The sequence below is a fragment of the Pocillopora damicornis genome, chromosome 11, assembly GCF_964200805.1.
Source record: "Pocillopora damicornis chromosome 11, jaPocDami1.2, whole genome shotgun sequence".
Classification (NCBI taxonomy): domain Eukaryota; kingdom Metazoa; phylum Cnidaria; class Anthozoa; order Scleractinia; family Pocilloporidae; genus Pocillopora; species Pocillopora damicornis.
The window spans coordinates 22,668,229-22,694,677 of NC_142680.1; the positions used below are offsets into that span (position 1 = coordinate 22,668,229).

At 37.1% G+C, this 26,449-nt stretch overlaps 4 protein-coding genes across 6 annotated transcripts in view; 3 read left to right on the plus strand and 1 right to left on the minus strand.

Annotated features, from left to right (window-relative positions):
* LOC149038314 (uncharacterized) overlaps positions 1–5,856 on the minus strand; it is a 6,435-nt gene extending 579 nt beyond the window's left edge. Inside the window, exons 1-7 of the mRNA XM_089187291.1 lie at positions 5,055–5,856; positions 3,407–3,524; positions 2,952–3,037; positions 2,351–2,449; positions 1,700–1,744; positions 838–942; positions 1–731 (exon numbers count right to left, since the gene is read on the minus strand). The exon at positions 1–731 is cut by the window's left edge and continues 579 nt beyond it. Coding sequence (XP_089043417.1) covers positions 321–731; positions 838–942; positions 1,700–1,744; positions 2,351–2,449; positions 2,952–3,037; positions 3,407–3,524; positions 5,055–5,132 — 942 coding nt within the window. The 5' untranslated portion in view covers positions 5,133–5,856 and the 3' untranslated portion in view covers positions 1–320. The remainder of the gene's footprint in view (positions 732–837; positions 943–1,699; positions 1,745–2,350; positions 2,450–2,951; positions 3,038–3,406; positions 3,525–5,054) is intronic.
* Positions 5,857–8,909: 3,053 nt separating this feature from the next.
* Positions 8,910–15,982, plus strand: LOC113678406 (pancreatic lipase-related protein 2). 2 transcript variants are annotated; one of them, XM_089187294.1, is made up of 6 exons: positions 8,910–9,098; positions 13,074–13,328; positions 13,706–14,032; positions 14,696–14,890; positions 15,361–15,606; positions 15,802–15,982. In XM_089187294.1, exons 1-6 carry the CDS (start codon positions 9,044–9,046, stop codon positions 15,810–15,812), a joined length of 1,089 nt encoding a protein of 362 aa, XP_089043420.1. In that variant the 5' UTR covers positions 8,910–9,043; the 3' UTR covers positions 15,813–15,982. The 2 variants fall into 2 exon arrangements, with proteins under 2 accessions (XP_089043420.1, XP_027051091.2); XM_027195290.2 differs by lacking the exon at positions 8,910–9,098 and adding an exon at positions 11,694–11,887.
* A 1,608-nt stretch (positions 15,983–17,590) lies between these two features.
* LOC113678363 (pancreatic triacylglycerol lipase-like) lies at positions 17,591–22,666 on the plus strand. Of its 2 annotated transcripts, XM_089187293.1 has the most exons (8): positions 17,591–17,725; positions 18,738–18,968; positions 19,544–19,834; positions 20,040–20,228; positions 20,920–21,174; positions 21,615–21,738; positions 21,856–22,041; positions 22,419–22,666. In XM_089187293.1, exons 1-8 carry the CDS (start codon positions 17,674–17,676, stop codon positions 22,495–22,497), a joined length of 1,407 nt encoding a protein of 468 aa, XP_089043419.1. In that variant the 5' UTR covers positions 17,591–17,673; the 3' UTR covers positions 22,498–22,666. The 2 variants fall into 2 exon arrangements, with proteins under 2 accessions (XP_089043419.1, XP_027051047.2); XM_027195246.2 differs by lacking the exon at positions 17,591–17,725 and having other exon boundaries at positions 18,664–18,968.
* On the plus strand, positions 22,195–25,585 carry LOC113678407 (dynein light chain Tctex-type 5-B). The gene has a single exon (XM_027195291.2). The coding sequence runs from the start codon at positions 23,899–23,901 to the stop codon at positions 24,526–24,528; it is 630 nt and encodes a 209-aa protein (XP_027051092.2). The 5' UTR covers positions 22,195–23,898; the 3' UTR covers positions 24,529–25,585.
* Positions 25,586–26,449: the final 864 nt, after the last annotated feature.

The window sequence follows — 26,449 nt, forward strand, 5'->3', positions numbered from 1 at the left end:
ACTTAGTTTTGCTTGTTGTTGAATAGTACTCACTAACTACCTATGAGCTGGCCAATTGGCGCAAAGGTTAATAATATCTTATAATGTGCTACATGAAAAAATCTTGAAACATGGTTTATAACCATATTTCAAGATTTGAAATATGGGAATGATAACGTGAAAAAAATAAAATGCAATCTTAAGAAATGACTTACAATTATTCTGGGGCCAGTTTTACTTTTAATTAGATTAACTGGTATAGAAAGTTTATAATGCCCAGTCTTTTCTCAGGAATCTCAGTGACCGGTGAGCTCTTGTGTCATTAACAGTTCATCATGACGTCACTCAGAGCCTAGGTATGTCACAATAGCCTCGGCGGGCACTGTGTGTTGAGAAGAATTCCCGAACTGTGACATCACAGCGGTCGTGTCTGGATCTGTGTAAGCAGGAGGATGCTCTGGGCTATCTTGTGATGTCATGGTAGTTCTGCCATGTGCTACGTGTGAAGGAAGATTACCAGCGTCATAGTATGACGACAGAGTAATCTTACCAGCCATTGGATGATGAGGAGGGTATCTTACATCAGTATATGACGTCACGGCTGGATATGGAGGAGGATAAACATAACCAGCCTGTGACGTCATGGTATTTTTGTCCGATACTGCGCATGCGGGAGGATATCCTACACCCATGTGTGAAGGCACAGCAGTCGTGGGTGGTGGTGCGCATAGGCTAGCATATCGTAAACCAGCCTGTGGATAGAGGCAAAATGTTAAACAAAGATTAATCATTAATACAGATACGAATAAATAAATTTGATTGACAAGCTTTGAACTCCATATGGTCATAACTGGTTACCGTTTGAGTCTGGTAAACGTGTGCTCTAGGAAAACCGGCGCTTGCCCCTAATGGATCTTCACGGAGGGCCTGTATGTACGAATGAACCACAATCACGAAATAGAGCTGAAATACGAGATGAAATAAATGAATGACATAGAAAATGAAAATAATTGACGAAAGTTGAACCGTTTATGATCATTCTACACTCAAGGTATGGTCCCGAGGGAAACAGTTAGTCCAGATGTTTCCCTCGACTTCGTCTCGGGAAAACAAAACGAACTAGTTTTCCAAGGGACCATTCATTAAGTGCTTTGTGATATATTTGGACTTTCCCCTAAACAATCATATGGCAAAAACAAACAAACATGCTGTTGTATTCAGCGCGCGGGTAACGACTGCGCAATTGTATCCCGGTCGGGATATATTTCAATCTGATTAGGGGCACGTGACCAAGAATCAACCAATCACAGTGCTAGTTTTGTTGAGTGAATGTCTAGGTATATAACAATAGTCTATGTTTACCCGTTACAGTTAATGTATTATAGTTATTTGATAAAATATTTTTTTATTTGGAGGATTAATGTGATTTTGTTCGTTTTATATGTCGATCATGACGTTTATTGTAGGAAAGTTTCTGCTGTTCAGTATCATAATTGAAACTAGCAGTGGAAGAGTTTTGACAGGTCTTGAATACAAGGTTTAAAATTAAACACTCAGAAAAAAAGACATGTCCTTAGCATAGGAAGAGGGATTTATTCAAATAATTTCCCAAGCAAAATAGGAATTAAAAAAAGTAACAGTTATTGCAATATCTGCATACGCCCATCATAAATACAATAAAAAAAGAAAAAAACGCAAAATAAAAAAAAAATTAACTTACCGTAAGCAAACACCACAGGATTATCACAATATCTGCATATATAAACTGTGATGCGTTAAGCAAAGAAATATTGTGAGTTTACTTTGTTATAATATGAATTGACGGATAGTTTAGTGTAGAATAGTTTCACATGTGTGATTGAAACAGGCCGCAAAAAAGTACATTTCATATTTATGAGGGAAATTTGAGCAGTACGAGTGCAAGAGATACAATCTCTTGGTTCAAGACATTATAACTGAATTTACTACTGACAGACTATCAACAGCTGAACTTAAGAGAGAGAAAACAGTTCGATGCCTGAAAATTTTTTAAATAATCTAAAAAAAGGTGCTATCTGTTCTAGAGTTCTATGAAATCTACTTTACCCGGAAAAGTGAGAGTGATCTTGAAAATTAGTAAGAGGAATCTAATGCGTTAATGCTAAACAAACAAGATGCCGGGCTTTTTACGTACAGTTTTTTGCCAATCTTAGCTTTCAAAGTTGTTTGTCTTTTTTGTATCATTCTGAATTTTTAATGGTACAGTTACTGTGTCATTATTGTCAAAAATTGTACTCTGAGTCGTGTGATAATGTCATTGAACCCCGCGCTAGACACCTCAAGCATTTGACGTGGAGATAATGAATTTTTTCTTTTTGCCATTTGCACTCACCACATCGAAGACGGACAACAGGAAACTTGTCACTAAAACAGAGTATGCAAAATCAAAAACGTTCCACACCAGCCAGACCACAGCCAAATTAATGTTTTTCTGCAACAAGGGAGATAAATTTTGTTGTTATACTAAAACATAAACAACCGAAACAAACAACAACAACAATAAAGAGATATCGGGATCTTGCCGCACAAATAACATCGATATGGTAAATATGCAAGTTGTGTGTGCAAAAATTTAGGCTTAAAATCAAAATTCATCAGAGACATTTGACAGAGTGCCGGGTGAAAATTTCCTTGGGGGGGGGGGGTGCACCAAATGACAGTGAAAATCTCAAGGATAGCCTTAGATTGAGTACATAATTGCAACTGATAGTGGTGGATATTTCAGCCTATGCTTCACATTTATCGAGCCTCTGGGTTCAATCCGCAAAAAACCTTGCAAATGTGTTAAAAACTGTGCGCCCATAACACATTCGATGAAGTCAGCCGTGTCTAATAAAGTTTGTAGACCATAGGCGAAGATTATGCCAGAACGCGTAACTAAAATGCACTTTATAGTACAAAACCTTATGCCATCTCGATTTTTCTTTACTTACCGTGCCAACGGATATTAGTAATGACACATTGCATAGGAATGAAATCACTTTGAAGGCGAGGGTTACATAAGTCAATGCGATGATGGCTTTGAGATAAAACAGAGAGAAAAAAACAGACAACTTTAATCAAAATAAAGTTCAGAAAAGAATTCATAAAGCTCACTCACAACAATTTAAAGCAGGTTGATTTGAATAATTAATTATCGCTTCAAAATACACTGCTCCATGGTTTAAACGACTTCTTCATTTGAGACTTGACGTGGAAACTTTGAATCCAGTCAAAACCATCCTTAAAATATGAATTTAATTGCTTGCTGATGGCTCAAAAACGTGTTTGGCGACCAGCTTATTTTCATTATGGAATGAAAATATTGTCTTGGAACGTTAAAGTGTATCGTGATTTTATTCCATAATTTAATGATATTTTTAAGACAAGGAAGGAGAAGTAGAAATACCTCGAATGTGCTTCTTGGCTACAGGGAGATATCCTTCGTAGCTGTCCCAGTCTATGATAGCCTGGTTGTACTTTATGAGAGCTTTACTTCGGTTATAAAGTATGATTACTTGGAAGATCTGAATGGAAATAAGCACAGGGATAGATTAAAAATGTTTTTAAGGTTTTTTCTCGTTTGAATCACTCGTTCGGATCTTGCCACTCAATAAGAACTATATAATACTTGACTTGCAGTATGGCAAACGTTTATTTTTGCTATTCAGAAAATTTTGGATTTAAGCCTTAATTTCTGGCGCAAATTTTGATTGGTTAAAATAAGACGAAATTCGTTACGTTTATTTTGAATTTCCGCAGGACATGAAAAGTAGCACAGCTCAGTCCTAGTCAGTACAGACTAAATATTCTGCTCTATTGTCTATTGAGACTTTCTAAAATCCAATTTACGCCATGTGGCATGTACATACTCTTGTAAACAACAGGTGTGTTTTAACCTTATACAATAGACTAAATAAAATCTTTACGCTGGGCACACTTATACTGCCTAGAGGAAAAAATGTAGAATAACATTCAGCATAAGCTAGCGATGCAACGTGAATGAGCGAACGAAAACTGTCAAAATTATTTTTCGAAGTCCATATTGTTCGTAATTTGGGGTCATTCGGGTTATCACAAGCAACGTGGGAGAAAAATTTAGCGCACGGGCTTCGATGGATAAGTTCGGCTTGTAGGGCACTCGTGCTGGAGAGGGAATTATTTATTGATGCGTGACGTTGGCAGTCTGCTTTCTATCTAGATATTTTAATGGTGCGAAACGAATAATTGTGATACACATCACACTAACTATTATGATACAAAGATATAAAATTTATACAATACTGGGATAAAATTAACAAAAAAAAATTCGGATAGTACTTTTATAACTGTATCATATAAAATATAAGAGTATAGATAAAAGTGCCTGGTGATTGTTAACTAAACAATGGAGTAGCTTAGAATAAAAAGCAGCCAAGGAGCTCGACTCCAAATTTCCGCAGGAAGTTTATTCCATAGTCTTTATGGAATAATCTTTATGCTTAAAGACCACGCGAATTTTTATACTTCTTCCCTGTCTAAGGTTATGCTTGATCACTCCTTTTCTATAACTTGCAGACGAAAGCGTATAATTTTATCAAAATGAGTAGAAGTGGAAAGTGCGTGTTCAAGTTATTCAATATTTATATAGCATTTTTTTTATTCATTTACTTTTATTTAAGCGGCGTTCGCGAGGTGACTTTCGGTTTTTCACTTTTCGCTAGTTTTAGTTTTCATTTTATTCTATTTTTTTAAGTCCGAATCGGCAGATGGCCCAGACCAGAATTTTTTATTTCTATTTTCCCTTATTTTTCTATCTATGAGGTTTCACTATTTTCGTTTGTCTTGAAATTTGTCGCCTAAATCGATAAACACTGCTCTACAACTCCTTATTAACTCTGAGTTGTATTATGACCCAAAAACAGAACTGAATTCAATCTTCACCAACAGTGTAGCGATATTAAGAAATATCAATGACCGCTCGATATACTTTTTAAAAAGTATTAAAACTGGGCCGTTTGTAATATAATTTGACAAATTAAAAGTGTGGTAATTTATAGATAATTATTTTAACTCACCAGGCCGGAGATTCCAATAAGCAACGCACCGTCTCGTAGACTGCATCCGCAGCAACATATTTTCGCTAAAACTGCCATTGTGGATAAGTGGAAATATCTCTTCTTCGATTCTTCAAACTAAACTGGAACACATCGAAACTGCCGGAAGGTTTTTAACTCGCTTGCTCTCAAGATCCAATAGCAAATTCTCTGTGTTGACCTTGATTTCTAAACGGATCGACCTTGTTGATCTATCTCTATATTCCCAACTCCTTTTAATTGACAAAGTATTGAGTTTATAGGAGGATTTTGCATTCTGAATCTTTATGGGCGTCAACAGGTTAATATAATTGCCGAGGTACGTTTCGGTTTTCAGTCAAGCACGCGGTCATTACCGACAATGTCAACGTGCGTTATCTCCTGCTCACTTAAACGAATTTTGATGTTGCGTTGTCTATTAAAAAACCGGATTTTTCCATTGCAGCGCAAATTACTGTATGGATTTCTGATGAATGCAACTGATAGCTTACAATTTTCAACTGACGTAGATTTTAGTCTGTCGTTTTTGTGTTAATGGTTCGGTTGTGCATCGGTGGTTCTGAGTTAGTTATTGAACAATGCCAGAGTTAGATCAAACATAAGTCCTAGTCAGTAGATATCCATACTATTGCAGCTAAAATTATATTTAAGGATTCAGAGTATTCTCCGTTTTCAGTGAAGGTGAATTTACGCGGGTGTACGTTAGATGAAGCAACCAAAAATTGCTCTCAAACTGTCATATCAAGAAATGGTCCATTGTTCCGGGTGAACTTTTCCATTAAGCATCAAACAAAAGTCCTGAGTAATTGGTAGTCCTCAGGGACTTTGGCCGAAGGGAGTTGGGAAAGCTCGTAACTGATCGAGAAAATTATCGGAGTGACAATTTTGCTGCACTGGGGGAGTGGGTAGTGTAAATATGTAAAATCAATCTCCATCGGTGTAGAGCCAAAGGTTCGCGAATTAAAAAATAATTAAAGCTATCCGTATTGCAGTGACTCATTTAAACCACCTCTCTCCATATGTAAGTTAAGTCGCCTGGTAAAAAATCAACGCACAAATATATTTTTTGGTCTTACTACTGGTGTTAAATGCAATCGAAAGTGACTATTTTCTGTGAGAGCCTCGAGGCGATTAAAGACCTTGTTTCTAACGCACAGCTGTTTTCAAACGAGGCGCTCATTTTTTAGAACCAAAATGTTTACCTAACACGTGGATCCTCCTTTGCAAAAGCGCCGAATCTGTGTAACTATGTTGATGATACAAGATATACTGATGAAAGCAACGATTTCTAGTTTTTGCAAGAGCATGTATTTGAGTCGAGACTCCACTTGTGATTTCTTTCGATTTCTTTTCAATTTTTTTTTTTTTTGCAACTTGCATTGCTCTAGGGTTAGATGCCGGTGGTTACAGTAGTTATGTGAAAATCGAAGAGTTGCTTCAGTGTGACTGATAAAACTTAGGAATGATACAATTGTTTCTGCTTTTCTATTTGATAATACCATCTGACCTTATTTTTATGGAATGTACATAATAGCCTCGAGGGATCGCATGTGATGATTGAGGCTAAAACTCCGTATGGAAAACTCTCTTAAGATCGCGTCCTGTGAATTCAAAGTGTCAGGAGACTGGCTCCCAAGCATACGTGTCTCTTAGCGTGTCTTATTTACGGTGTGCCCAACCGAAGAAAAAAAAAGCGATAACTACACCTTCTGTTTAAAATTTTTATAAATTGTTATCCAAGTGACTTGTAAACTAAGAAGAAAAAAAAAATCGAACTTGTTTACAATGAAATAGAAGTGAAGTTTTTATATGAAATAATTTGAATAAACTAGAAATTCATAAACTAGAAATTCATAAATAAAAATTTAGAAATAGAAATAGAAATTCTTTAGAAATTCTTTAGAAATAGAAATTCATAAATAAACTAGAAATTCATTATGTGCACCAAATACCATTTTTCATTGAATGATTTTATATCATAGCTTTAAATTTCATCATCTCGGCAAATATGTTCCGCTTTGCTGACTGCGTTTCGAAAAATATTCCCATTGAAGCGATGATAGATCAAGCATCTCGTTTTCTTCTCCAGGCTCTTTTCAGAATGTAAGCTATGATTTTGTTAGGGAAGGGGAGACAAAGGATGATATTGGTTAAGGAACTAAATTCTTAATCTCATTCTGCCCCACTTCGCGATTCATACGCAGTGTTAACTGTCAATACCTAGCCATAATGATAGCCAACGATCCCACCTGATAAAAAAGTAGGATATTTTTCATAGCACTCATCCTTTAGGTATCACGAACAACACAGCATTGTCTCATAAAATGGGAGATTCTTGCAGGTAAAAATATCTTCGTTTTTTGTGACATTGACTGAATTTACCAGGGGTATGTACATGAAACGGTTGAAACCACTGCCATCAAAGGTGGAAAATTGTGCACCAAGCAGCTTTAATTCAAATGAGTTCACTATTTTGAGCGACTAAAAGTTCAAAATTGGTCTCTCATGGATCTTCGGAGCCCTTAGCAAAGATTAGAAGTATGTATATAAATCTTACACAAGATTTTAGAGTAACTTTTTAAAAGTGCTTCGAAGTGTCGGTAATACTTGTCAACTCAAGATATGTTCAGAAACTCTCTATTTAGGTGCCACTGAGAAATTAAAAAGATATATATATATATATATATATATATATATATATATATATATATATATATATCTTTTTAATAGGAAACTAGTAAGAGGGGTAAATTTAGTGTAAGTACATGTTGCAATTAGAGACGAGACGAACAGAACTTGGACGGACCAAACATACGGGCTTCAAGAAACGTGGTATGACTTACGAGAACAATAAAGCTGGGGAAATAGCGAAAGGCTAATAAAACAATATCTACTCATTGGCTAAGCTGAAGGCCTGACACGGGACAATATTTGGCGCATGATAATGACCAGCGGAGCGAGACTAGCAAACCAGGGCCAAAGGTGGGTTTATTATAAAATTGTGTTACCCATGGCTTTTACAGCTAAGAGAGACTACATCTCTACATTTTTATTTTTTCATATCTAAATGGACGCGATGCAAATATCGTTAGCACCTTCGATCAGTGTGCACCTGTGACAATGGTTGCTGGGGTGAAACGAAGACAAAAAATAAAAAGAGCAGCTGCATTGATCCAGTTTCAAAACTACTTTCAAGGTAATGATAATTGACGGAAAAAGTCCTTAAATCTTGTGTCAGTCTTGAAACTATTAAGTAAACAAAAATGATTGAAATTAGAAACTTCATTGCTTTTCGTGGCAAAAAGAGCAATATGAAGGGCTCTGACGAAGGGCTAACGCTCGAAACGTCAGATTTTAAACTCTTTACGGTGGCCAATGTACGTTATGAACTCAGTTGATAATACTAAATTACCCTCGTTCTCAAATTGTCCGCAAAGTATGGGCAATTATTTGTAAGCGCAAGCTTTTACGGTTGATAGATAGCCACTTTGCTTAAAATAGTTCTCCCTGCCCTCTTAGGAGAATTTCCAAATAACAAACCACGGTTTATTTTGCGTAGCTCAAAGTAGAACTTTAAATTTTTTAAACTCAAATCATCAGTTTTCATGTTTACTTAGTAATAGATTCATGGTGGTTTCGGAGATTGAAATATTGGTATTATCGCCTGGATAAATAAATTAATTGCATGTTTCATGGGTTTTCCTTCCCCGTCTTATCTGCCCACGTTGTTAATTAAAAACATTATTCTCCTCTTCGGATGAGTGACAGTTGCACCGTAAAAAAAAAAACAAAAAAAACTATTATCTGTTTTGTTTAATTGAAGATTCGCATTATTGGCGTCAAAACATTCATTTAATTTTCCAGCCATCTTAAACGACACGAAACTACCTTTTCCCTCATTCAGTGACTTAACCCTCATCCAACCACACGAATCACTTTCACGTCAGTGGAAATCACGAAACAAACGTGAAATGTTGGCAATGAAAGATATCTTCGTGTTCGTAACATTAGCCGCATCAACACAGGGTAAGGAGAAATCAATGCAATTTATTGCCTGATGGCTTTTTCTTTACTGATCTCTCGCATGTGCGATCGTCATTTGTGTACTGAGAGGAGGCTCATTTCCCAAAAGTCAAGTTACACATTGAATCAAGGTGTGAATCTTTTATCTGCCTAGAAAGGCACGCTTTGGGATCAGGTTCGACTATTAGTAACATTATCGTAAAAGTATAAACATATAATTTCAGTTATCGCAAATATACAAGATTGATTTAGAATCTGAGTTCATTTTGGCGTTTCCGAACGCTTCCCAATCAAGTGGGTAAATCTTTCACATCACCTACTCCGAAGTTCTCCTAATTTACGCGCGCTGTATGCTCCTAACATTTTTCTGAGAATTTTTTTCTAAAGCCTTATGGTGGATAAAATGTTACGCGCATTTTTAAATCAAAATTTTCTTTCCTTATTACTAACGAGCCACTCATTGGAGATTCTAAAAATTCGAAGTATTCACTTAACGTAGTAAAAGTATCACTTCTTAGCCGATTTTAAAGTTAATTCACTTTGAACATCGAGGATATGATTTCTAGTTTCCTCTTAAAGTATATTTAGCTAATCCCACGGCAATCAGGATTTTGCGTACAGAGAAAGCATGGAGACAAGTTATAAATTTTAACGTAAAGCAAAGGCATATTCATGCATATGACTTATATTCTGTTGCCTGTTCTGGTTAGAGATAACTTGAGCAGTGGCATCGTCCCTTATCTTCAAATGGAAGCTATCATCCGCATTTTAAGTGGCAATCAACATATTCAAATGCCCTTTTTATATAGATTATTTTTCAATTACTTAAGAATCAGAGCTAAAAGAAAAAGATTTACCATTAACATTTCTCCAGCAACATCTCCTGGGTCGCTGTTTGTGAGCAAATCATAGTTACGTTCGCATAGAATTCCCTCCCCCGTTTCCCTTTGATTTAAGTCTCTTGTGTTTTTGCACATTTTTTTATTAAGATAAACCCAAATAATTATTTGTGTGAAAAGAGTTTAGATTAAGCATTAATGTTTTTCATAGAAAACTAAATTGAAATTGAGGCTAACATCAGCAATGTAATAAGCAATGACCTCATAGGTTATGCTGTTTTAAAACTGCGAAACAGCTTCTTAACTTTTATTTTGGCCAAATTAAAATTCAAATTTTGAGAGTATCCGAGATGAAAGAAGGACTACAACCTCGTTGCAACACGCGGGGGGAAACAGCAAGGGGTCCCTCCCTTTGAATAAATTTATTCCTTTGCATAAACAGGACCACACTATCTTTTGTTTCTCTGTTCAGCTTCTTTGCTAAATTTCTTCATGAATATTAAAAAAAAAATGAATTACGTCCCCTCACAGAATATATCTAGAATGAGGTTACACACTTTCAGGATTTTGGGGTTAAGAAATTCTTGGTAAGTTGGGATTTAAAAATGGGAAGATTCCTGGCTAAAAAGTTATACCGTATTCCATACAGATGTTTAGATTTTTAACAACTTGATCAGCTCAATTGGGATCGCAAAAATTACATTTGACCAAAATCAACGTAGCCTACAGCAAAGTGGTCTTTTTCATGAACTTCCATCTCGCACCAATTAAAGTTCTCAATCGATCAAGTAAAAATTCACTATTGCTTGTGTATTGGCATTCTTTCCATGTGACTTTTCTTTCTTGTACACTGCTTTCCTCGAAAAACAAGTTTTTGTCGTGAATCAAGTATTAGGATTTCTGCAAAGCCCCGTATTTTTATTAAATTACGCATACAGTTTTTGGATAAGAAAACAATGGCATAAACAATAGATTGCCTCTGAGACTTCGGCTTTGTTTTACAGCAGTATGGGGCTGTGTGTGCGGAATTCTTAGCAGGATTCTCTCTACTGATGATTTGCGGCAATGGTTGTGCCTCTTGCAAGAAACTTTCTTTCTGTTTGTACTCGACCACTACAACGTTCTATTTTACCACCTTGCTCTTCACTATCCAAACATTATTTAGACCAACAAGGTGTACAAACAAATACAAACAAAAAAAAGAAAAAACTATTCTGAAAATGCTAACCAGTGAAAGTAAATCGGCGAATTTACAAAGCACTGTTACAATAAGGACTAGTTACAACTGTTCTTCTAAATTATACATTTTCAACAAGTATTCAAGTAAACCATTTTCAACAAGTATTCAAGTAAACCAAAGATAGCTCCAAATTAGATACGTTTACATAATAGTCGCCATTTATGCTGCGTGTATTATGGGTGACGTTAAAACATCCATGAATCTGCTGATTCTGTTTTCAATGACAACATCCTGATTGTACCACATGAATAAGTAGGCACCACGAAGAACGAGAGCGAAAGAGGTTTTACAGAATAGTTCACTTTTAAACAAGGCTTTGGAATCTCTAATATATGCTAGCAACCAGTAAATTTCTTAACACTCGTAAAAATTCATGAGCGAAACCGAACGTGTTCCTTTCTAGAGCCTTCATCACGAACGCGACATCGGGTAAACTCGGATTTCATCGGTAATCGAAATCGATCCGAGATGATTTTCTTCTTCATTCTCATTGGTTTGTCATACCAGGTGTGATACAATAGACGTCAAAACATTCATAAATTTTCCAGTTGTCTGGTCCCACATTCATTAACGTTCTCTTGACTGCACCGTGCGAATAACTTTCACGTAAGTGGACACCACGAAAAACGAGAGTGTCACCCGAAACAAAGGTGAAATGTCAGCGGAAAAAGTCAGTGTCGTCTTCTTCGTAATGCTAACTGCAGCAACACGTGGTAAGTGGTACTTTTGCGGCTATTAAGAGTTCGCATTCTCTCAAATGACCACCATTCACTTTCTGAGAGGATAATTATTTGCCTAAAATTCAAAGATTCTTGATAGATTATATAAAAGACGAGTTACACGGTCAAAAGAAAGTGAAATGAAATGTGAAATGGAATCAAATAAACCCTTTGGAATCAGGGGAGGCTGGTTCGCTATCACAGAAACACATACAAACAACATTGATCATTAGCATTTAAATAGGCATTATCAATATTGCAGCTGTATTTTTTTTTAGTGTTTGTGCACATTTTCCTCTCATATTGGGTTATCCTTTCACATCACAATATACCCTATTGTGTTATGTGCTCCAAACGGATTGTCGGTAGGTTTCTATGATATCTTAGCATGGACCGAACGTTACACGCAAATTTATCAAATAATTTGTTTTTCTTTCCTTGGCCTTCATTTCGAGCAAGGGCAAGGTCTTAATGGCTCGACATGACCATTTATTCGAAAGGTTCACTTTAAGCAATGAACACATCAACTTCTTTTCCAAACTTTTGAGTTGATTTGCATCTGAAACCGAGTTAATTTGCACATGTAACCGAGTTTTGTCTTAAAACACTTTTAGAAAATCCTACTCTACACTTAATTGAGACGAGTAAAGGGATTTATTTCAGGACAATTAAGACACCTCGGAATATTCTAGACATGCGATATGGATTTCCTGTCCACTTTGAAAATAACTTGAGCAATTAAATCTTCTCCCACGTAGTTTATAATTAAAGTTCTCGTCAGCATTGGCAACGAGCTTTTGGATGCTTTGTTGTTAGTAATTGCGGAACAGCTTCTTCTTTATCTTCAGGTTACAAATGGATAATACTAGAATTACGCCCACGAGGTTGCTCTTTGTGCGAAAAAGTTATTCTTTCGGCTCCCCGCACTGAGTTCTAAAACATACTGGCGGTCATTAGGGAGCCTACGTGATTTGTCACCCCCCTTTAGCGTCTCATACAAGTATTTTCAAATCAATAGCACCAAAAGTATATCGTCAAAATCAACACTTAAGCAAAGGAGTATGATTTAATGGCTACCAGCGAACTTATGACTAATGCTGCAGAAACTAAGATAGGCGCTGTCCAGATGGACCGTGAGGCTTGTAGGTAACATCAAATCACCTTAATTTAAACACTGTAGGATTCGTACTGAACAATACGCCGAAAGAGGACAATTATGGAAAATACGGCCCGTTTGAGGAACAGCCAAAAGTTCGATGGGGTGTCTTCATCCGCCGTCCAAGTTTGCCAGAATCTCCATCCACTGTTGGCACAACATTTCACTTGTTTACCAGAGGTGGCTCTTGGACAGTTGATGATGAAGATTATAACAAACTGAAGGCCTCAGACTTCCATATCTCGCGACGCACGATATTCGTAATTCACGGTTTCGGTGGTGAGTATCTATGAGTGCCCAAACCGCGTACGCAAAAGGAAATGTGTCTAACCACACTTATAGGCCGAACTTTTTACTGCAAATAATAAACAAATTCTGACATACATGCATAGAAGCCAAGAGTTAAGGCACAAACAAATTATTTTGGAAAAGAAGTGAATGATTCCATAGATAGGTATGTGATTCGATATATGGTTTTTTTTTATTTTTGTTTTGGTTTCTTTCTGGTTTTGTCTTTCAGATGTTTTGCTTCGTTTGCTGCTTGTTTCGCTTAATTTCATTTGTTTTTGAAGTCAATTTATACATAACGAAACGTTATCGCAAATTTTAAAAACCTTTTTTATAACATTTTATTGTACTTTCTATATATTATATAGAAAGTAAAAATACCTGGGCGGAGCAACTGAAAGGTGCCCTCCTAAAACGAGAAGACTGTAATGTGATATTGGTAGACTGGTCTGAAGGAGCAAAAAACCAACCAAGCGTTGATGTCTTAAAGGGCTACCTTAAGGCTGCAGGGAACACTCGACTGGTAGGGGCTCAGGTAGCAGAGCTGATAAGGTTCCTGATTTTTAGTAAGTCTGCGCCACCTGACTTAGCCAAGAAGTTCTATATTGTGGGATTTAGCCTTGGTGCCCAGGCCGCGGGGTATGCTGGGAGTTATTTGTGGAATAAAGCCCAGATGTCGCTTGGTCGCATTACAGGTACGTTTTGACAAAAAAAATTGTTTTAGATAATGACATGCATTAAACTCCCAACGAAAACCTTCGCTGCTGAAATAAGTTCCCATAATTACGCCAGAAACCGTCTTGCTGACTGAATTTTCAGACCATATTTACATTTACAAACGCAGTGCGCAAGGTGAGGGCATTTTGGCCTTTAGATTCCGCCCTTAACGTTGTTTTGAATCCTCAGTGGAGAATAAGTCACTTTTTGGTCCTCGCATTTCATGGTCGAGTATTCCAGAAAAAAATCGGACAGAAGGTTAATAAAGTAAGTTGAATTTATGGGAAATTTCTATTAATTAAATAATTTTTTCAATTGATATATCTGGTAGATTAGCCAAGGAAAGGAAAACTATGTCGTTAATTAGCTGGGGGGGGGGGTAATTATTCATTACAGGAGGGTTGTGGAGGATTTTGGAGGATGATATGGTTCTCAAGGGGAACAGAGTGAGGGTCAATTGATGCTAATAAACCGATGAAGTGGGGATCAAACAATACCAGAGAGCCTTAAGGGGGGAAGGGTAAATTTTATCGTGACACTCCCCCCCCCCTCAACCAGGTGATAAATAATGACTTTGAAAGCTTGCTAATAAATGCTCTCAAGATCTTTGACCTGAACGCGTTGTTTATTTCTCTTCACAGGATTAGATCCAGCTAATCCCTTTTTTAGGAACGCTGGCGTTAACTACCGGCTCGATCCAAGTGACGCTGTGTACGTTGACGTCATACACACTGACATGGATGCCGCCGGGACAGATAAAGTGACAGGTCATACGGACTTTTATCCAAATGGAGGAAAAAATCAGCCTGGTTGTAAGCACCATTGGTTTGGGCTCGGTACGTAAATGAGTCATAAAAAGCAAATCACATGATTATTTTCACTCTTCTCGTTAAGAAATCTAAGTATTTGTTCACACTTCTTGCTACAAGACGAAAAAATTAAACTAACCAAGTGTGTTTACCCACGCGACTTTGCGCCCTTGTTCACTGGCCTTTTTGATTTGAAAAAGCTGTCCAGGATTAAGCCTAGTGGTCAGGTAGTAGACGAAACGAAAATTACTAGTTGACACCAACCTCAAATATACGCAGCTCTAGATAACAAAAAACAGGGCTTTTACTCAAGTATAAGATATAAGTTCGAACATGGCAAAAAACGTCTTAAAATTGAACTTTGCACATATTTCTGTGGAGTGTAATCGGCATAGATTACTGATTTCGGTCAGTCTAATAAAGTAGCAGTTTTCTTTTTAATAATCACATCGCAAGTTAACGAAAACTAAAGCAATTTTGGGCTCAATTTTCTCCAGACGTGTTGAAGGCTCTCGCCTGTGACCACATGAGAGCTACAGAGTACTATATTGCATCAGTTGTTTCAGCGTCAGACAAACCTGATTGCTCCTGGAGGGCGTATCCATGTGCAAGTTATTCTGACTTTGAGAAAGGAAGGTGTTTGACATGCAAGGGGGAATGTCCCATTGCGGGATACTTGGCTGACCAAACAGAACGAAGAGGAAAATTTTACCTTAAGACGACCAGCAAATCTCCTTTCTGCGGTATGTAGGCCTCATTTATTCCTCTGGGTCTTCAGGAAAATATTTAGAAGTACATCGTCTAAGATTTATGGTTTAACCATATCACTTTGATTTCGAAATTTAAAATGTATGCGCTAGCTAATGATACAGACCTTCGCAATTTGAATGTAAAAGTATTTTTAAGTAACTTGTGTCGTAATCTTCTATGCTCCACAGGGTTGAACTAAAGTATCTCCAAAGACAAGAATGCTGTCTAATTCACTGATGAGGAAATTCTGCTGCTTCTATGATGGATAGGGAAATACAATTATGTTGTTGTGGTGGTTTAAACAATTTTTTGAAATAATTTTTTAAACAACTCATTAAAACTCAACTAGTGAGCAGCACTTTGCGAACAGTCGTTGTAAAACTTGTTTATTCTGCAACGCGTATCGTCTAGCTGTCGTAAACTTCTTCAGGAAGTAAACACTAAACGTCTGTGTTTATAGGCCTTAGTAACCAGTTATAGCGTAGGACAATAACCTTTAAGGCTTGACCGGATTTACGAACAGGAAAGGCGAAATTGTGAAACTGTTTTTGAAAACTTTCTTAGGGCAAGGTGAGAAAAATATTTGGGGGCCACGGTTCTAGCTAAGAAACAAAATAAATTGCCACTGCGATCAAAAAATGCGATAAGGATTTACGTCTGTTTTGTTTTTTGTTTTTTTGTTGTTTTTGTCTTTGCTTTTCTTTTTTCAATGTAAACTTGAGGATTCGAACAGGCGGGTATTCAAATTAGACCATGGCCGAAACTCTGTTTTGATGGAAATATCGGGGGGGCCAAAGGTAAAGGTCACGAAACACTTTGCTGCGATAGACAACTCCTGACCTTTCAAATTTTGCCAGCGTTCTATTGTCTGCTGCAAAGAGCCTATCATTAAAACACTGACGATATAACATAAACTTAAAACAACAAAAGCTACTATCATCTCCAAACCAGAGTTCAGATGACACCCAATTCAATGATAAGTGTCTCGTCTCGATACTGATTAATTCGACAAATCAACCTTTTTTTTTAGTCAAAGAGTGAGGTAAAAAGCAAAGTAGAAAAGAAGCAGACGGATAAAACCTGTTAGAACTGAAAAGCCCCCAACATAAATAAAAGGATAAGGAAGATAAAATAGTTTCATTATGCGCAAGTGTCAGACAATTTCATTTCTGAGCCAGCCTGAGGATAATGATTACTCAGCTGTCTCGACTTTGAGAGAGTGCGTCGTGCTTTGTTGAGTATCAGTGCTGATATATAGCTTGCTTTACTTTCCATCCGATTTAGACGTCTCGGCTCGGTGTTCACCCGATAGTTGTATACAGACATGCCTTGACTCAGTAAATAAAGAAATAATGATATGTCCGCTTCTTGTAAAATAAAATATTTTTTATGAAGGTAAGTAACATCGATACATTACAAAGCCTATCGAAAAAAGATTTATGAAATACGCTCTTGTTATTTCGGAATATTTACGTTTTTAAGCTGATCAAATAGATTACAGGAGGAAGTTTGATTTTGAATTTTATTATTGATTTCCCCGACTGAAAATTAACCTCTCCAAAAATCGACAGTAAACAGAGAAACGATTTAATAGGCCGAGATGGCGGTTGAATGAAAGTGGAATGAGATCGAAATCAGTTTGCATAAAGCGTCAAATAAGCAACTGAAATATCACAAATACGATTGTTTAAAGAAAAGTTATGAAAGGATCTTTGGTTCCAGAATTAAGACGAAATGTTAGGGAAAAACTTACTCTGAACCTTTGAACATATTTCTAATTTCTATGTTTCTCTTTTCATGATTGGAACAAAAAGATTAAGTTTTCAAAACCTCTCACACCTAGTGACGTAACGGAAACGAAAATCAAACAATATCTCCTACTGAGTTAAGAATTAGTTTTTTATTGTTAAAACAATCAATTTTGTTAGTTTGCACAGCTGAGGTCTTTCTTTGATACAGTAGTTCAAAATAAGATTACTTTTGTAGCAGAGTTCATTTGTGAATCACAGTAAGTCAATCAGGAACCACTATTACATCAAAGCCACTGTGGGACGAAAGCAATGAGCGCTTTTCTATTTATAATCACCTTCATACTAGCAGGGTTGACGGGCGGTGAGTAGTAACTATAAAATTAAGACGTGTATTTTTTCCCTTTTCTAAGCTATTTTGCACAAAGCGTAATAACGCAGCTGAGAGTGAGTGTATATACTTTTCCTTAACAATCTAGTTCTTCTATTCTATGAGCACGCTTACATTGTGTCCGGAGAAGACAATTTAGTCCTCGTAAAAAAGTTAGAACTCATCTAAAACATGGCTGCCCAGGTTTATATCGACCAAACTCTCCGTTTATGTACTCAAAGTGAAGTATTGGGTTCATAAGCGTTGCTTTGATGTTTGAAAATTCGCCGATGAGACTTCAGCCCAGTATAAATGCGTTTAATTGGAAGAAAGATGAACAATAAAATATGTACAATAATAATAACGATAAAGAATAACAGTAAAGGATATGTTAAAGCTAAAATAAAAGACAAAGACATGATTGAACACAGTGTTTCATGACACAAGGGAATGATTGAAAAACAAAATGACCTCGGAAAAGATTCATATATGTTTATTTAATACTATCATAGCTCTTAGCTGTGTATTTCTAAATATCCTTGGCGCTTTAGAAGGATGCTTGCCTTCAGTTTTATTTATTAAGTTTCAAATACGATATTTCAGCACTGCTGATCATAGCAAAAAAATTTGATGCATGGCCTAGGTTTCCCAGCTTTCTTGAGTTCTTTCTAATGAAGGATGATGATCTAATTGCTCCCAGTAGGAGTCAAACCTACGACATTCCGATTATTACTTCGGATGCTGTACCACTGAGCCTGCTATGAGAAACTCATGGCAGGCTAGGCTGTTTAACTATGTCCATAGAGACAAACTTCCTGCTTGTTACCAGAATAGGAAAATCGATATGTGATGCTTCAGCGCAATAATGATGTAAATGAAAATGGTTAATTTAAGCCTGAAGCAAAATCAAAAGTGTGATTTTGGAAAGAAATCATGTTTCCCTGCCTCCACTTTCTTGACATCACGGACAACATCTTTATATCTTTTTTTATTGCACCTGGATTAGCTAAAAGTACAAGGTGCTATGGAAAATATGGATGCTACAGCAACAAAGCACCTTTCAATAGAATCGTTCTACTTCCTCTACCCCCCTGGGTAGTCAATCCCAAATTTCGCCTTTACACCAGATTACATCCAGACACTCCACAGTTTATCGATGATAACGATGTGACCAAACTTCAGCAGTCGAACTACAATGGAACGAAAAAGACCGTTTTAATAGTCCATGGATATGTTGGTGAGCTTACTATTGTAAAAAGAATGATAGAATGTTTCTATGTGGCCTTAGGAAATTGTATCTTTTGTCAGCTCAATCGGGAATAGAATATTGGATATTTTGTAATAAAGTCGCCGTGACAAGGCTTACGAGACCATTCATTATTTATTACCAGGGGGGGGCAGAGGATTTTAGCCGGAGGGGGGGGGGAAGAGGATGACACGGTTTACGGTTTTAAGGGAAAACAGAGGGAAATCAGTCATCACCAAAAGAGTGTAAAGGGGGACTATGGAAAATTGACTGAAAATTAACTAACTATGAAAGTGGATCATAAAAATATTACAGGCCTTAATCAGGGATCATGTAAATTTTGTCGAAATACAACCAAAATCATCCAAATGACCGGTCCCAAGGAGAATACTTTTAGAACGAAACAGAAAGTCATGCCATGGCCCACTGGGGAGATGATGGAGGGGGTGGGTGGAGATATCAGATTAGTAACTTAGAAATAAAAATAGTAACTTTTCTTGATTATTGTATATATATGTATATATATTTTTTGTTGTTATGATTATAATTCTTGGCCACGCTTTCAGAGATCAGGCCTAAATGGATGGAATACATAAGAGATGGCTTGCTAAGGAACTTTGACTGCAATGTGATATTAGTAGACTGGTACACAGGTAGCCTTCCACCCTATGTGCAGGCAGCAGGGAACACACGCCTGGTAGGCGTCATGATAGCAGAGCTGATCAAGTTCCTAATATCTAAGGCCCAAAGCTCCGTGGAGCTATTTCACGTTGTAGGCTTCAGCCTTGGTTCTCATATCGCTGGGTATTGTGGGACAAGATTGAAACAAGAGGGGCTCATATTGGAAAGGATAACGGGTGAGGTCGGAATAGAGTACGCATGATCTAATCGCTTGTTAAAGGCAAGAACTACATTCATTTCTTCATTTTTTTGATGATTACTAATTCATTTATTCATCATTAATTTATCGTAAATCAATTATTCATTTATCTATTTCTTTATTATTTATTATACTTTACGTATCTAAAAGCTATTTTTCTTCTTCTTGCAAAATCTGCGAAGGCCTGGACCCCGCTGGGCCACTGTTTTCAACAACACACCCCCTGGTGAGACTGGACCCCAGTGATGCTCGTTTTGTCGACGCCATCCACACAGACGGTGACCGCTTTGGTTTGTATCAAATTTCCGGTCATTTGGACTTTTATCCTAACGGAGGATTGGACCAAACAGGCTGTGCAAGCGTCAGTAATGGTAATCAATTTATTGTGCATGATGGATTCATTGATTATTTTATGGAAGAGCGGCCTGCCACAGCGTTGTTGTCATTGTCAACGTTGTTTGTCACCGATATCGGTCCCTTGCCCAGGATTATACTACGCTATCGGCTTTTTGTCATGGGTTGAATTCTTGTCTTTATTACATCCATTTTGAAATCACTGGTGGTCCCTGTAATCTGATTGGCTCTAATTGATGCGATTTATTCACGAATCGCACCATTTTTTTCTTTGAATCGCATCTTTTTCCCAGCCAATGAGAAGGCTACACTAAAAACAAATCAACCAATCAGAATTCAAGGCTTGTTTAAAGTAACCAATCGAATTGCAGGAAGATGAAAGACAGAGAGTACCACATGGCAGATTTTGCAACTTTTGTTTCCAAAACTCTTACTTTCCCCCCCCCCAAAAATGGATGAATTTAATTTCAGACCGGCTCAGTACTGCATCAATAAAATATTTGAACTGACCAAGTCCTGTAAAGTGGTAATTGAACCTCATGTCGTGCAATTTTGGTTTGAAATCATACTTGTGCTTTCAAATCAAACTTACGCTGCGCGCTCGTTCGATTTTAAAATCACGCGTATGATTTCAGCTCAAATTGCACTTCATTTAGTTCAATAACTATTATTAATACTTTATAATCAATTATTTATATTTCTTTTCAGGTATCCTGAGTCCTCTTTTGTGCGATCATTTTCGAGCCACAGATTACTTCATTTACTCGCTGTCCCAGCAATGCATGCATTCCATGAAAGGATTTCCTTGCAGTGATTCCAACGGATTTGATCGCGCCCGCTGTCTCCAATGCAAAAATGGAAACTGTCCTGATATGGGATATAACGCTGAGAAGTACAATGACGGTGGTGGTAAAATACTGGGGAGACATTTCTTATATACCACCAAAAGTGTACCATTTTGCGGTAAACATCACGTCAATCGTCTTTTGTTCAGGTCTGATAATCCAGACCCTATCATACCAGAGAATGACCCTTGTAGCCCTGAGGAAGGGAAGCTATGAAAAATATTAGGCCAAGAAGGAGAATGTTCTGAAATTAATTTCACATCCTTCGAAAATCATCGCCGTTACTTATCGGTCATGTTTTCCCAATTTTGCTGTTACCTTCTTAGATTAAAAAGATATACTAAGTAATTTCTACGGAAAAACCTTACTGAATCTGTCCCAGATCAGCTCTTCAGATTCAAATTACATTCCCTTGCTTAAAATTGGTGTATAAACGAAATTTTGCGAGGCTACCGACTAATCGACTCCCATACAACTGTTCGTCGTAATTTCCAACCGCTATTCAATTTCGCTGACCAAATTTTTACACTCCTTTCTACCTCAATTTTCTCATTGCAGTTCCTTATTACACCGTGATCACATTCAAGACGTCTTGGTCGTGGCTAGTGGGGTTATTTCGGGCTCGCATTGTCGTCAAATTAATTGGATCAAACGGAGAATCTGATTACATGCAGCTTCAAAGGTATCGAAACCTAGTTTAAGAAGTATGACCTAGTACCAAATGACAATGACAACTTTCTTGATCTAAGACGGAAATACATTTGTTTTGTAAAGATTAGTCTGTTTTTTCAATTGTCAGTCGTAGTCTGAAGCGCGGTAGTGATGAAACCTTCGTGATGCCTGGATTAAAAAAACTGGGAGCTTTGCAGAAAATTCAAATACAGCAGAAGTATTTATCCTGGCTGTTAAAATGGAAACTCATCAAAGTTACTGTGATGAAGCCTGGATGGACCGGAACGCAATTAGACAGGAGAAACACACAGTCGTGAGTTCATTTTGGATTGAATTTAATTTACAAAGTGAAGGGGTTATATCACCGATTAGTTACAAATCTTCTTTCAATTAACCAACTCTTGTTCCATCCATCCATCCATTCTTTCGTGCATTATTCATTTTTTCGTTAAATTGTCATTTTTTTTTCTTTTTCAATATCCACGTCTTTTAATATTCGTTTATTCATCACACATTATTCCTCTTTCCGTCGACGCATTTGCCTTCCCTTTAAATATTCGTTTTTCGTTACTTGTTGTCCAGTCAAGTTTTTAATTCAATCTGTGATTACTTCTCTCAAATGTTCCATCGTGAGTTCGTCCATTTATCCGTCATTTATCAATCACTGTTTATCTATAACTTTCCTAATAGATATTCAGCTTGCTTCGACGCCTTTGTGGGAAGCAGAGGAGTCTTGCGGAATCTACAGCAAGGAGATGTATCTTGTTGAAAGTTGCAATTGTATCTGTTCCATTAAGTCATCTGAAAAGCCATTGTTGATTCGTGATTTTTCATGATGTGTTTTCGGTAATAAACGGGCCAAAAGAGGGGAAAATGAAAAGGAATAGATATGAACAAAGAGAAATAAAAGTAGACACATATGAGTGTTACAAATTTTACATCTGAGTTCCAAAACAACACTTATTTGAAGTAAACTATTTTGCCTTCACTACACAACCGAACACACTCCAAGGTTGAGGCATGGGCGCGTTGGTCAGCCAGGCCCAAGATAGATTTTAATTGTGAAAATGAATTTACAACAAAGTGGATAAGAGATACATCAAGTAACGTCCTACATGCGCCAAAGCCGGACACGTAAACCCCAAAAACCTCTTGTTAGGAAAATAGGGACCGTGTACCCCCGACCAACTGCAGTGGCGCCACCTTTGGGGTTTTAAGGTTGATCTATAAACAATGAAGAGAATGAAGAAAACAAATCATATCAGGCTAATTACACAATAAAGATAAACCTTATGGGAAAGTGCTAGTGGCAAGGCTGACCGTGGAATGCCACAAGTTTCTCAACGACCTCTTCTTACAAACATACTACCCATGAGCCTCCGCGTACTACGCTCGCACCCAGTTCTCTGTTCCGTGTCGGCAAAATATTAATTTATGTCAATACCGATTATCACAAATTACATTTATAAAGTCATTCCAACAAGTTAATTGTTTTATGTGTATTTAATGTAGTAGGTCGTTGTTTTCGTTTCTTTTGATCACGTGAGATTAGCGACTGTAATAGATTAATAATTTTCATTCTACAAACTCCGTACTTTAATTACTAGTAACAAACCATCAACCGTTAAGTTGTCATTCGTTTCTTTTGAGCACGTGAGATTAGCGTCTGTAACAGATTAATCATTCTCACTCTGCAAACCCTGTACTTTAATAATTAATAACGAACCACTAACCGTTAAGTTGTTATGCTCCTCTCTCTGCCCCCTGTTGAGTGTGGGAAGGAGAGAAATTTTTCTGACAGTGCATCAATTTGTTAGGAAGAGCTACGTCGCGTACTGTGCGTCTTGAAAAAAATGGCTTCTATCAATATCTCAAGTTGGTGGTTTGAAGTCCGTAAAAATCCTTGTTTATTTTCCGTTTAATCATCCTGTTTTGATTTTCTTTTTTGCCAAAATGAATATTTTTTTGTGAACGTTTCCTGAACGCCATAGGCAAAGTAATTGAAAATGCTTTGACGTAACTTCTTTACGACTACGTAGATGATGACACACAATTGTGTTCACCGAGCCGGTACATCTGCAGCCGTAGAGAGCCAGGGAACCTTTGGCAACGCGCTGTTTACTTGTAATCCTACTATTGACCTATGTTATAGTTTCACTTTCTTACAAGAATGGAATTGGAGCCAAAACCTCGCTTTCTAAGCTTTCAAGACCCTATCCAATCATCTTCGGAGGATGATAGCGCCTCGCGTACCTCAGGGAGACGTATGTCAGCGATGTCAGAGGCGAGCACATCATCGTCCTCGCGACGCATTTCGGTTATCCAGCCTGGACGAAAAACTTCCAAGGCGACCTCGTATGTTTCACCTTACCGCTCATGGCGCGGACTGTCTGATTCCCTCCGCGATCAGGCGGGGAACGACTTTCAAGGAGACGTGAAGAAGCAAGAGATTGAGAATACATACCGCATGGAGCCGAAGAGGAAATTTCCTCAGCGAGAAGTAAGGGAGATCATTAAAAACAGTTTGGAGGCGTTGTTAGGCGCGTTGACTTATTCAGGCTCCGAGTTTGGATTCCTCACAAAGCTGCTGAGTTCAAGGATTATGGAACAAGTAAAGAGTCTTAATATTGAGCGATATAAGCTTGTCTGTGTTGTCAACGTGGGGTCGAAGCATAATCAAGGTCTAAGGGTTGCCAGTAGATGTTTGTGGAACCCGGATTCAGACACGCATGTCACAGCAAGTATCGAAAATGGCACGTTATTCGCTGTGGCTACTGTATACGGCGTTTACTTCGAGTAACTGAACAAAAATCAGTCAGAAGTAAGGGATCACTCGCACGATACCACTTAAGACTTCAAATTGAAAGGAACATCACGCTAAGTCCAATATATCACGACATCAGTCAGTATCTTGCCTTGATTCTTGTTAAGATATACTATGTTCTGAACGATTTACATGGAGTATACTTCTTTGATCGAACCCTCTTAGCGCGATGGCGTTCATAAACACCGCCATAAAAAAGCTGTTTTATCAGAAGTATTATAGACGACATACATTCGGAGCATATCAGGTTGGAAACCAACATAACATTGTTTCAAATACAGTGTTTATTTTTGTTACTATGCACGCTTGATATTATAATCTCAGCAATATGAAGAATCAATCATGTTCTACTCACGAAAAAGAAGAAAAAAAAATAAACAACACCAGAAGAAACTCTAAAGGCAGAAAATTATATACGAAATATCAAGTTTCTCTTTACCGTACGAAGACGATTGTGAGGTAAATAGGAAAAGCCGTTATGTAAATTTTTTTGCTACTGTTCGCTTCACTGACCCGTTTAAATTAGACTTGAAAACCTCAAATTAAAATAATGACATCAAAGAGATTTTGTATTAATAAACGTAGAACTTACTTCTTCCCGTGAAGCATTTGGTAGGAAAATCATTATTGAGAAAAGAGAAAACTGAATATTCATGTTTTATACCTGGTACCAAAGCCCTTTTTTCTTTCATGTTGAAAATTAAAGCTCATGATTTACGAATTCAAGAAACCATGTTAATTGAAAACAAGGTATGCACGTTCATGCCCAGGCCAAATCAAAAGAACACTATTTTGGCATGAATATGTTGAAATTATTTATCTGATACAAGCTCGGCTCGGGCGAGAGAAGTGCCAAAACGGCGCGAGAAGTACCAAGTCGTTAAATTTGTTTTATAGATAAAACTAGTCTCGTCGATTTGTGAACTGTGGATAATATATAAACTAATTAGTTTAACTAGGAATTGCAGCGCGTGAGTTTAGGTACCCTGTGTCATGTAATCTTGGTGGTAAATAAACCAAGCACTTCTCTAAACTCCCTTTTGAACGAGTTATTTAAATGAGTTGAACTCTTTTCCGTTTATGTAGTTGTCTTCTCTGTGGATCGGGGATATATGAGCAAATATTTGATTTTCAGAACAAAGCTACTTTGAACGTCAAAATCGATCTTGTTAATAATCGCTTCCAAATTGTCTTAGACAAAAGTGGTGTAATTTTTTTCCATGTGAGTATGTCAGTTGGACTGAATGTGTCATGATCTCTAATAGACACATATAATTTTTACATAGCTCTAAATGTCATAAACTCGATTTTTAATTTTTTTTATTTACCGCACAGTGAAACTTGGAAAAGCATCTTTGGCAAAGAAACTGTCGTTACGAATAGACCCAAACTCCAAAATAAAATGATGATAAATGATAATTAATCTTTATGATGCTTCTTTTTCGTCTTTTATCATTGCAGGACAGAGAAACGCTGGGGAAAAAACTGTTAAGAATAATCTTGCATTTGTGTGAAAAAATCGTAAAGGCTTGGCTTAAGACAAAATGATATTTATTGTAAATTATCCAGGTGCTATGGATCGCAATGTTCCCACAGTAATAAACTGCGGAATTTTTTTTTGTTTTTGGTTTAGCGCAAATTTAAACAGACATTTAACACTTCACAAACAACTTTGATCCCTTTTGGAAGAGGAAATGTTTTTTTTATTTCCTTTAATCTTCCTTTGTTGGGGTTTTGCGGGTTAAAAATGTAACATGAAAGAAAATTATAAACGAAATTCACTTCCTTTTAGGATTCTGCCAGATGCGATCTGTGCTGTCGGTCAAATTTTAATTCAGTTCTTTTCCTTTTGGCACAAAGTAGCAATACGTTTTCATTTTTTAAATAGTTTTCAACT

Coding starts and splice junctions, on each gene's coding strand:
- LOC113678406 (XM_027195290.2), top strand. CDS start 11,830: ATGTCAGCGGAAAAAGTCAGTGTCGTCTTCTTCGTAATGCTAACTGCA. Junction 11,888..13,073: donor GCTAACTGCAGCAACACGTG/GTAAGTGGTACT, acceptor TAAACACTGTAG/GATTCGTACTGAACAATACG. Junction 14,891..15,360: donor GCACCATTGGTTTGGGCTCG/GTACGTAAATGA, acceptor AATTTTCTCCAG/ACGTGTTGAAGGCTCTCGCC.
- LOC113678363 (XM_027195246.2), top strand. CDS start 18,665: ATGTTTCCCTGCCTCCACTTTCTTGACATCACGGACAACATCTTTATA. Junction 19,835..20,039: donor CATATTGGAAAGGATAACGG/GTGAGGTCGGAA, acceptor AAATCTGCGAAG/GCCTGGACCCCGCTGGGCCA. Junction 20,229..20,919: donor CTGTGCAAGCGTCAGTAATG/GTAATCAATTTA, acceptor ATTTCTTTTCAG/GTATCCTGAGTCCTCTTTTG.
- LOC113678407 (XM_027195291.2), top strand. CDS start 23,899: ATGGAATTGGAGCCAAAACCTCGCTTTCTAAGCTTTCAAGACCCTATC.